Genomic DNA, 12,184 nt, shown 5'->3' on the forward strand with positions numbered 1-12,184 from the left:
GGCAGAGCGCACGCTCCGAAGCTGACGGAGTAACATCCATAAATACCTCCAAATCACCCCCTGTGCTCGCCAACGCGATCGACTTCGCCGAAGCGGCAGCCAAACTCGCCTGGGAAGCAACCGGGTGGCGGCAACATTGACCCGAAAGTTGCCAGCCGTGACCGTAACACCTAGATCGTCATGTTCTCAGAACATGCCGAATCAACAAAACCTGCCTCAGAATGCTTGCCAAGCATGTGACGCAAGTCTCATGACCGTCTGACCCAGGGATGAGTCTGTCACAACCAAGGAAACAGCGGAGGCTGTGAAAACAGCTGTGAGAAATTCGCTCTTTTAGGTCTGCAGCTACTCTGCCGAAACCCCAGGAAAAATCTGCACCAGAAGGAGAAATCCGCTGCACTGCTTCGTAGATCCAGCAGGAAAAGGTCTCTCGAAGACGATCGAAGTCGAAAATCATGTGTTAGACAGGTTCCGAAGAACAAAGGATAAGTGAATGACCGCCGCCTCTTCCTTTTATACCCGTATGTACGGGGCGGAGACTGGCGTGCGCCAAGCCCATTGGCGTGTTTTTTAATTATCTCGGAGATGATAGGTTTTCAAGATCAAACCCCAGTCAGTCTCTCACAACGTCGAGAGACCGACTGAAGGGGAACATTACTTAAATATGGTTTTAAACAAATTAATATTACTTATAAGTTTAAATGACACACAATATTACGATGACTGTAATGGTTATCATCATCTCAGCAATGAATTCAACTAAGCAGTGGAAACAGATGCCCTGTATACAGTGAACGAGACTAGAACAAACCTCCATACAAATAAACATTCATGTCATCATAATATTGTGTATGATTGTGAGTTGTTGAATGCTTGCTGAATACACTGATATGAAACTTCAGATGACGCCTGAACACTTGTAAAGAGAAGATGCTGTGAACACCAGCTCTGGATCATCACACAATTCTGTCAAATTCTATATTTAGTTTTCTTTATGATCATCGTATCATTGCTTTAAAATGCACATTCATTTTGATTTATACCACCTTACAGACACTTTCTGATTTGACCTCTAATAAAAGACTGATCTGATTCTGTCTGTTAACAAATAAACTGATAACAAAAAAAGCATTTTCTGTGAAGCTGCTTTGAAACACATTGTGAAACGTGCCACACAAATGAATGAGAATTAATATAGTGAACAAAATACATTTGAGTTCAGTTATATTTTGTGTTTAAATGTATTTATATGAAATAATCCACAACATTTCACATTGAAGACATTTTAATAATTCAGCATCAAAACATAAAAAACTATTACAGCTTCAGGGTTGCAAACGGATTTAAAACTGAATGTTGTGACGCATGTTTACATATTAACAATATTAATAATCTCTCACTGAAATGATCAGTATGGATGGAAATGACCCAGAAACTAAAGATGTATTGATCCTGTACAATCCTGTCGTGACATCACTGTGAACTTGAGACTGAAACCATGAACTCTGATAATATACAGCGACTTCCATAATTTTGGAAAGTCTGTCGATGTTAAAAGATTTGAACTTATGTTTTGATTTCATTTATACTGGTGAAGACTAGAATAAGTCTTTATGAAAAACTAAAACAGCTCACAGTTCGAAAGAACATGTATATTATAAATAAAGAACAAGACTGAACTGAGGTCAGTTCTCAGCTCACAAGACTTTGATCTAACAGTGTTCATGAATGATCTTCTCTCATGTTTGTGTGATCACAGACTATTTCTTCTGTAACTTTACGTCCTCCAGCGTCCTGATCTTTATTCTTCATGAGAGTTTGATCTAACAGTGTTCATGAATGATGTTCTCTCATGTTTGTGAGATCACTGAGTCTAGTTTCTTCTGTAACTTTACGTCCTCCAGCGTCCTGATCTTTATTCTTCATGAGAGTTTGATCTAACAGTGTTCATGAATGATCTTCTCTCATGTTTGTGAGATCAATGACACAGGCTCAGTTTCTTCTGTAACTTTACGTCCTCCAGCGTCCTGATCTTCATTCTTCATGAGAGGTTTCAGTTCTGTTGTGTTCTGGTCTCATCCAGTAGCTGGAGACTCACCTGATCCTGCTGTTAAACAATATAATTAATCTATTTGCTTTAGGACTGAAATCCAATTTATTAATAATTTTCTTATCAAGCAGGTCAATAAAATCCATGAAATCTTATAAGATCTTCATGTTATTTAAAGAGTGTGATTTTCAGGAAACATATATGAAGCTAAAAGTCTCACATCAATGCTGTTTTATACATGATACTGACCTGACAAGACTTCAGACACGCTTGAATCTCTATGAGATCAGAGAGAAGAGTGAGAGAATTTAGTGAAGATATTTAGTCCATCAATCAATACTGCATTACCACACGCACGCTCACATGCACACACGCACGCACACACACACAAATTAAAGACAACAACATGACAACAAATCTAATAATCAAGTGTTTAAAAGAGACACATGTCTGTTCAGATTTGTATTTATAATAATACAGAAGCTTTATAAAAGAAATTAGAAGAAAACACATGCGAGACAGAAAGTCATATGAAGATCAGCTCATAAAATGTCACCTGATGGTTTAAATAAACAAGTTGAGTTTTTACTCACTGGATGAAACTATTCCTGAAATCCCCACAGACAATAAGAAGAAACATTCAGAGGGAAAGAGAATAAATCTCAGATCCATCACTGCACGCTCGCCATTAACTGATCAGAAACAAAGAGAAGACATTTATATTTATATATTATCATTGTTGAAGAGGCGGGCTTAAGTGCTTTACTAAAGAGTAAGAGTAAGAGTAAGAAATATCATGAAGAACTGAATATTGTACACAGGGTGTGAGGTTGACCATCCTCACACATACATTGTTAAACCCATATCAAAGAACTCAATAAACCCCCTCTTCTGAACCTGATCTGTGATTCCCTCTTGTTTTCTGACCAACATACCAAAAGGAAGGCTAGAGACATTACACCTCCTTAGAACAACAATCCTTAGAACAACTACTATAAAATATTGGTCATTCGAGCCGGATCTCAGCCATTGCTTTTCCTCCTGCGCAGCAAGGGTGTTGCATAACGTAGGATCCCTTTAACCTCAACACGGGTAGTCTTGGCCTTCAAGAGCCTGATAGCCTCCTGATCCTCCTTTGATCTTGTAACTTGCTTCTCACATCGATAAGGCATCACATCAATCTGCCACAACCTCTCCACATCCCGCTTCAGCTCTAACTCCGCCAGGCTGAGGGACAAAAAGAAACAATTTGATTGTGGCCGCTGTTCCTTCCGAAGATTTACAGGTCCCTGTAAAGTCCATCCGAGTTTAGTCTGTATTGCTGCCGGTGCTTCCGACGGCCCCAAGCGCACAGGTGATACCGGAGTGATGAGGTGAGTATTATCGGCTCCAATTAGCAGGAGTGGATGCACGTCCTCAAAGGGCTGCAAGGGAAGGTCCTTGAGGTGCTGGTACCTCTCCAGAATAGCTGAAGGGTAGGATTGCCCCGCTAGACCAAGCCGTTCAGCAGTGAATGCAGCTGAAATTCTGAAGACCTTCTGTGGCTTAGTCACTGAGGAAATTTGGAAAGAAACTAAGGCTGCAGTAACAGTCTGCACATCCTGGCGGATTCTGGGTCATTTCCATCCATACTGATCATTTCAGTGAGAGATTATTAATATTGTTAATATGTAAGAGTCAGGCTCTCTATGGGGCCATGAATTCCGAGTTTAGTGGCAGCAGGGGACAGAAGAATTGTCCTTTCCGATCCATCATCAAGGACAGCATAAGTATCAAGGGTCTTGTCCTTATCGCGAAGTGGAACTCTAACCACCTTCAGAAGAACTTTCCTGCATCCTGTAGGTCTGTCCAAATACAGAGTCTCCGCTGCGGAATTAATCAAACACGAACCCTCAGAAGTGGGCTTGAAGTTCACCTCATGAAGAATATGTAGGTGTCTCCCTTTACAGATGCTGCAGTGCTTCTTAAGGGTACACTTTGAAGCTTGGTGGGTGCGCCCACAGCACCAGCAGTGGTGATTCGTCTGAATCCAATCAGTGATCTGTCGTTTGTTGAAGGACTTGAAAGTGGGGCACTGGCGAGATAATGGTCAATTTTGTCACAATATGGACAGAAGGCTTTATCCAGCGCTGTACGAATCTCAGAGGGGGCTGAAGGTAATGAAGCAGATCCTGGGGTTTGTTTTGCAGGGCTTCCGTCAGTCCCGTGAAGCACAGTAGCAAGACGTCCTGTAGGATACACTGTTCTGCCCCGTTCCGGCTTCTGCTCTGCTTTCCGTTGTCGGTCAGAAATTTGACCTTCACTGTTCTGACACCACGCCTCATATTGTAACCATTCAGAGAAGTCCAGGAGTTTATATACCGATCCCAGCCGTCGGAACATGTGTCTCCTGAACTCTGACCGTATTTCCGGCGGTAATTTGCTTAAAAGCCTTTCCACATGTGAACCGCATCTCATTTCTGCATGACCTTCATGGCCCAAAGTCTCCAACATGCCAACAAGGGATCTAATTTGCAATGCAAATTTGTCGAAGCCTGCTGTATCTCCTCGTCGAATGTCCGGTGCATCCATCACCTTGGCTATCCTCTTGAGGGCTAATTTGTAAGGTTGTCCAAACCTCTCGGTTAAAGCAGCCATAGTGTCGGTATACGGAAAAGGTGAGTTGAGATAGGAGTCGGCCACCAGACGGGCCTCGTCTAATCTCAGGTGATCCATCAGTATTTGGTAGCGGAAGAGCTCAGTAGCATCAGGAGGTAAAAGGTTCTCGAGAGCAATCTTTAGTCTGGTAAACTCACCAGGATCAGCGGAGACGAAGTCTGGGATGGTTGGGGTAGGACCACGATAGTTGCTCTCTCGTTTAACTGGATACAAGGTAGAAGCTCTGTGGGTAGGTCTCAAATCCCTTGGTCTCCGTGATTCGTAACGATCCTCGGGTGAAAGTGAGCAGCCATACCCGGCTCGTACCCCGGTGAATACCAATGTGGATTATAAGCGGGGTTGCTACACTCAGTGAGGGGTAGAGCAACTCGGCGAGAAGTATTAGGACTAGGATCATCTTGATAACTAGTAGGCTGAAAATCAAAACCGGTGGGAGACTGGACTGACTGCGAAACTGCCCGTCTGTTGGGCAGCGAGGTCTATATGTGATTGCACATAATGTGGAGGTCACCGAGCATCTGGCCCAGGATATCTACCAGCGCATGCTCTCTTAAAGGCTCTTGCATATCCCCTTTTCTCTGGTCGGGCAGATTAGACCAACCTCCATAGCTCACAGTCGGCTTCAGGATAGGTAATGAACTATAGTCTCCTCTCTGAGAAAACAAATCTCCTCTCGCTGATCCAGCAACTGTGCCAGTACCCTGTGGTGACTGGTTGGAGGCAAAATAGGGGGGAAGTGGTGTAGGAAGAGAGGCAGAGCGCAACATAGGTTGAGAACGATGACGTGGTAAGTTACAGAAAGTCTGGGGAGGTGACTGAACCTCATTCTCTTCCCAAGGCCTGTAATAGGGTGAAGACATATCAGGCTGATCCAGAGACATGGATCCTCCATGCCGCACTGGCACTTTAACTTGCCTTCTGTCAGAGTAATGCTCCCTGTCCAAGGCAGCAGCCGACCACTCATCCACTACATTCAAGGAATACTGACTCATGGGACTGGACTCTCGGTCAGATAAGGAGGGAGGAAAGCTTCGGTCTCTGATGGACAGCCTTTCTGTGGTCCAGCGGCAGCGGGGAACGTCACTGGTTGTCTGACTTGTCCATGCCGAGTGACAGCATGGTGGTAATTCTCCAAGTAGGCAGGAGGACGCAATTACGTTGTGGTGTGCCATCAAGCATATGTACCCCTTCTTTGTGCATCTTAACATTGGGAGAGCACGTCAGATTCTCTGTCGACCGATGTTTCTATGTGGACAACTGCCTACAAAGCTTACCCTCGGTTGAAGAAGCACGACAGCTGGTAGACAAGTTACGTGCCCTTCTGGCTTCTGGAGGCTTCGACATCCGACAGTGGGCCAGTAACGTTCCTGAAGTTATTGGCCATTTACCTCCTGAGGCAAGGTCTACCAAGCTAGAACTGTGGCTTTCACATGACAAGGTTGATCCACGAGAATCTACCTTAGGCCTAAGTTGGCATTGTGAATCCGACCGTCTGGGGTTCAAGCACAGACCAGTCCCTTATAATGCCTTGACAATGCAGAGCATCTATCGCGTGCTAGCGAGTCAGTATGACCCCCTTGGGGTCGTTCTCCCTTACACGACCCGAGCCAAGATAATTGTGCAACAGCTCTGGGCCAACCACAGAGACTGGGATGACCCACAACTCCCTCATGAACTTCGGCAACCCTGGATAGCCTGGGAAGAGGAACACCAATAACTACCCCAGGTAACACTCCCTAGGTGTAATAATCCTACCTACATGGATCAACCCGAAGTTCAGCGGGAGATTCATGTCTTCAGTGATGCCTCGGAGAAGGCATACGGGGCCGTCGCCTACCTGCGTTCGGAAGCAGTTTCAGGGGAAGTCCACCTCTCCTTTTTACTAGCCCGATCTCGTGTGGCTCCACGGAAACTGCAGTCTATACCCAGGCTTGAGCTTTGTGCCGCTTTGACAGGAGCCCAGCTTGCACGGTTGCTTACAAATGAACTCACCTTGAAGTCAGATAAAGTTACCTACTGGACAGACTCCACCATTGTCCTCCACTGGCTCCGTTCAGAGTCCTGCCGATACAAAGTCTTCGTAGGCACTCGCGTATCTGAGATCCAGGAGCTGACTGAGCTGAAGGCATTGAGCTACATTGACTGAACCTGATCTGTGATTCCCTCTTGTGTTCTGACCAACATACCAAAAGGAAGGCTAGAGACATTAAACCTCCTTAAAACAATAATCCTTATAACAACTACTATACAATAATCATCACAGGAAATATTACACATTTGACTACAGATGAGAAATTATGATTTCAATCATTCGAGATGAAAAATGGAAATATTTCTGTATTCAGTGTCTCAATAAAGACCTACAGCACTGAATCTTGTTAAAAAACACAGATATGAAAGTGTTTTGTTTTCTCGCCTGATTTCAGTGTCAGTTCTGTGATCAGAGCAACAGCGCTGATGAAAACAACACCAACTGATCCAAACACATACAGAGAGACAAAACGATGAAAATCTGCAATGAAAGACAAAGATCAAGACATTACTGCACAAATCAACAATGCTTGAATAAACCATCATTTAAACACAGAAGTGAAATAGTGTGATATTTCAGTCCTTTTAAAGTAAAATGATCTCTGATATTATAAAGTCTATAACTGCACATGTATACAAACTGATGGAGATTAAAGCAAAGAAACACAGAATCACACAGAGAAGATGTTTGAAGTAGATCATCAATACTGTACCTAGAGAAATGGAGTAATAACTCTGATCTGAGAATCTGACAACTGCCCAGAGTATCTGCAGAAACACCATCACACAGGCCCATCCAACAGGATCTGTGAAATAAAAACAACAACAAAAATGTATGACTTCATAAGATTGACAGATACAAAGCGAGAGAGAGAGCCACTGGTCACCACAGAGAGAGGACATACACATCTGAGCTCCTGCAACAAACTTACATTATTACTGGATTAATTTAAGATTCCTTGGATATTTCTACAAGGAGACATACACAAGACTAAAATTATAGGAATAACTTAACCTTGGACTAAACTTCCTTATAACAAAAACTGCTGAAATTACTCCTGAAATTACCTGAAAAGGACACAAGGAAGAGCATCTCACATATCAAGAGCATATTTCTACAAGGAGACATACACAAGACTACAGTTATAGGAATAACTTAACCTTGGACTAAACTTCCTTCTAACAAAAACTCCTGAAATCACCTGAAAAGGACACCAAGAAGAGCATCTCACCAAAGAATTCATCAATACAAACAAGCCAAAAACAGACAAAAAGGTCAAGGAATATCTGTTGCCAGGGACCCGAAGACAACAGTGTTACTGAAGATACCAAACCTGCTTTATTGCATCAACGCCTTAAACAGGTGATTTGGAAGAAAGCGACTGGACCTAAACAAAAGGAGATTCTCAACCAACACCCACACAGGTGCAAATGGCCCATATGACTAAGGCTGCCTAACCCCAACGTGTTGAGGCCATTCCCCTACTCTACCCAAAGGAGATTTCTAATGATACAGCACGGAAAGTCTTCAAAAATAAGAAACTTACAGAAAACCCAGAGACCTTATTTGCAGACCTTCATAAAGATGGCAGCACCAGCAATCTGATTTTCTACACCAGCCGACCTCATACATGGCACAAAGCCATCATCTCGGAATTCCCAAATGCTGAAAGAAAAGGCATCTGTGGGGGTTTCCAGCTAAAAATAAAAAATGAGGACGACATAACTATCAACGCTAACATATACAAAGCAACAGGGATAGTGGTAGTGAAAAGCCTCCAAGGACTATTTGAAGAAAACTTCCAGAGGATCAAAGAAAGGTCTCAACTAGAACCCTACAATGAGCAACCCACCACTCCAGAAGAACCATATATAACCCCAGCTTTAGACAAGCAGCTAGAAAAGAAAGACCCCCCCCAACACAGAACAATCTAACGACACCCACTCACACTGCTACTGTATGGATATGAGAGAGAGATTCACAGCCCTGGAGGGGGAGCTGGTACAGCTCAGAGAAATAACTCTTTCTCTGCAAACAACACAAAGTAAAGAACAAACCAGCAACATCCCCACAGCCAAACAAAAAGAAAAAGACGATATCAAGAAAGAACTGTATCTACTGCAGGCCAATGTCAAAGAGCTGCAGCACGAGAGGGAGAGGCTAAATGTTCAGCTGGCATCACTGGAATCCCAGCTCTCACAGCAGACAGAGAGTCACTGGGCACAGTTAACTGCTCTAAGGGAGGAGATAGGTGAAATGAAGCAAGAAAAAGATACCTACTCCAAAGACATCAACTCCACTAAGGACCCACTACAACAGGTCACCATTCAAACTGACCACAGCCCTCAGAACCCAGTGGAACAACCCAGCCAAAACCTTCTTTCCCCACCAAGCCCCCTACCCAGCACACAACCAACCAAAGAATCAGACAACGCTCCAACACCCACAGGGGACACACCAAAACCAGACGTTGTCCTTCTAATAGACTCAAATGGGAAGTTTATAGATGAAAAGAAACTCTTCCCTAAACACAGGTTGTCCAAACTCTGGTGCCCAAATACTCACAGCGCCCTAAAGCTGCTAAATGAGGAAAAACTAGGATCACCGAAACACATAATAATCCACACTGGCACAAATGACCTGAGAGCACAACAGGAAAGAGTTGCCACATCACTACAGAGAGTGATCGAGAAAGCCACATCCACCTTCCCGAATGCTAAAATTAAGGTGTCCACACTGCTGCCACGGAAAGACTTCCACCTAGACACAATTAAACGAATAAATGCGTCCCTCTCAAGAACCTGCGCACTAAAAAATCAAGTGCACCTGGCACATCACCCTACCCTGGACCTCACATGCCTTTATGACCATGTGCACCTGTACAGAGCAACTGTCCCTGTCTTTGCAAAGAGACTTAAAGATGTTACTCTAAACCACAGCACCAACACCACAACTTCAAACAACAGAGCAAGACAGCATCCACATAGAACAGGGATGAACTACACAGTACCTACAAACACCCAAAGACCACAACCACCCACCTACCATCACAACAGTCAACAGACAAGAACCTCATCCCTGCTGCCTACACCCATCACCCAGCAAACGCAGCAGACCCCGGGCAGCCTCAGCTATGCCCAGACAGTGAGCAGAAACCCCACACCAACATCCGCACAAGCTCCGACAGCCGAGCTGAAAGACATCCACCAGATGCTGAACCTAATCTGCTCTCACCTACTGTCTTAAGACAAAACCCGCTAATTTAAATAACGATAACAAAGCATTTACTATATCATGTTGGAATATTCAAGGCCTGAAGTCGTCTGCTTTTGGTCTAAAAAGCAAAAACATAGACTTTACCTCAGAAACCAAAAACTCAGACATTATCATCCTACAGGAGACATGGAGCAGAGGAGACAGACCCACTGGTCGCCCTACAAACTACAGAGAATTCATCCTCCCGTCCACCAAACTACCGGGAGTCACACAAGGCAGAGACTCAGGCGGAATGCTGATCTGGCATAAGTCAGATCTCGCCCACTCAATAAAAACTATTAAAACGGGCCTGTTCTAAACATGGTTGGAAATAAACAAGGCCCTTACTTCTACAGAGAAAAATATCTTCCTGTGCATAACCTACATCGGCCTGCAGAGTCACCGTACTTCATCGTAGACAGCTTCACAACCCTAGAAGGAGAAATCAACTACTTCCAGTCACAGGGCAATGTTCTTATCTGCGGTGACCTGAATGCCAGGAGCGGTGAAGAACCAGACACACTTCACTCCCAGGGAGACAAACACATCCCAGGAGCAGACGTCTTCCCTCCACCTGCGCAAACAAAAAGACTCAACTATGAAAAAACTACAAACACAAACGGATTACAACTTCTCCATCTGTGTCGTACACTGGGTCTGTACATAGTCAATGGCAGACTGCGAGGAGACACATATGGTAGGTATACTTATAGTTCCAAGATGGGTAACAGTTCAGTAGACTACTTCATCACCGATCTAAATCCAAATTCTCTCAGAGCGTTTACAGTTAGCACACTAACCCCATCAGACCACAGTAAAATTACTCTTTACCTAAACAGATCTAAACCTAACACTGAGGAACCAAATCAAACTAAACTCCATAGCCTTAAACACGCATACAGATGGAAACAAAATAGTGAAGATATATACCAAAGCGTAATATGTGAACCAAAAATTCAAAACCTACTAAATAAATTCCTAGTTGCGCCATTCCCACACAATAACGAAGGCGTAAACTTAGCAGTAGACAGAATTAACAAAATATTTACAATATCTGCAACACTAGCCAACCTGAAATCAACAAATACGAAAACAAAAAAAGAGACCTGCCAATGAGAAATGGCTCGACAATGATTGTAAAAACCTTAGAAAAGAAGTACGAATTCTGTCAAATCAGAAACACAGAGATGTGGATAATGTAAACACACGCCAACTCTACCACGAAAAACTTAAAGAATATAAAGACACCCTAAGGACAAAAAATAAACTAGATATACAAAATCAGCTAAGAGCAATTGAACAATCTCTAGAAACTAACCGCTTCTGGGAACATTGGAACGCACTTAATAAATCTCACCATGAAGAACTACCCATTCAGAACAGAGATGTATGGATAAACCACTTCTCTAACCTCTTTAGTAACATAAACCACAACCACGAACAAACTACCCTTGAAGACAAACTAAGCACCCTAGAATCAACTATTAAAGATTACCAAAACCCTTTAGATTACCAAATGACACTAGAGGAACTATGCGATAATATATGCAAATTTAAATCCAGAAAAGCAAGCGGTATTGATGGCATTCTTAATGAGATGATTAAAAACACGGACCAAAAATTCAAACTTGCCATCCTTAAACTGTTAAACACCATCCTTAATACAGGAATATTCCCCAGCATCTGGAACCGAGGTCTTATTACCCCAATCCATTAAAGCGGAGACAAATTCGACCCGAATAACTACCGCGGAATATGCGTAAACAGCAACTTAGGTAAACTCTTCTGTAACATCCTAAACAGCCGACTCACCAACTTTCTCAATGACAGAAACATTCTGAGAAAATGCCAAATCGGTTTCCAACCAAAATACCGCACATCAGATCATATTTATACCCTTCATACTCTAATCGACCAAGAAATTAACCAAAATAAAGGAAAACTCTTCTCATGCTTTGTTGACTTTAAAAAAGCTTTTGACTCAATCTGGCGTGAGGGGCTTTTCCTTCAGCTTATTCAATGCGGCATTGGAGGAAAAACCTACGACATCATCAAATCATTGTACACCGATAACAAATTTGCGGTTAAAATAGGCAACAAGGACACAGACTTCCTCTCCCAGAGTCGTGGAGTAAGACAGGGCTGTAGTCTGAGTCCTACTCTATTTAACATCTACATTAATGAATTAG

The 12,184-nt window shown here is 43.2% G+C and overlaps 1 protein-coding gene across 3 annotated transcripts in view; it reads right to left on the reverse strand.

Moving 5' to 3' along the window:
• Positions 1 to 1,237: 1,237 nt before the first annotated feature.
• LOC306894593 (uncharacterized protein) overlaps positions 1,238 to 12,184 on the reverse strand; it is a 79,996-nt gene continuing 69,049 nt past the window's right edge. The window contains exons 14-18 of one of the 3 annotated variants that reach the window (XM_079457267.1): positions 7,453 to 7,545; positions 7,125 to 7,220; positions 2,644 to 2,742; positions 2,300 to 2,328; positions 1,238 to 2,107 (exon numbers count right to left, since the gene is read on the reverse strand). In XM_079457267.1, the coding sequence (XP_079313393.1) occupies positions 2,054 to 2,107; positions 2,300 to 2,328; positions 2,644 to 2,742; positions 7,125 to 7,220; positions 7,453 to 7,545 (371 nt within the window). In that variant the 3' untranslated portion in view covers positions 1,238 to 2,053. The remainder of the gene's footprint in view (positions 2,108 to 2,299; positions 2,329 to 2,643; positions 2,743 to 7,124; positions 7,221 to 7,452; positions 7,546 to 12,184) is intronic. The other 2 variants (XR_013786707.1, XM_079457268.1) reach the window with 2 other exon arrangements.

Source organism: Barbatula barbatula (genome assembly GCF_947034865.1).
Source record: "Barbatula barbatula genome assembly, chromosome: 5".
Classification (NCBI taxonomy): domain Eukaryota; kingdom Metazoa; phylum Chordata; class Actinopteri; order Cypriniformes; family Nemacheilidae; genus Barbatula; species Barbatula barbatula.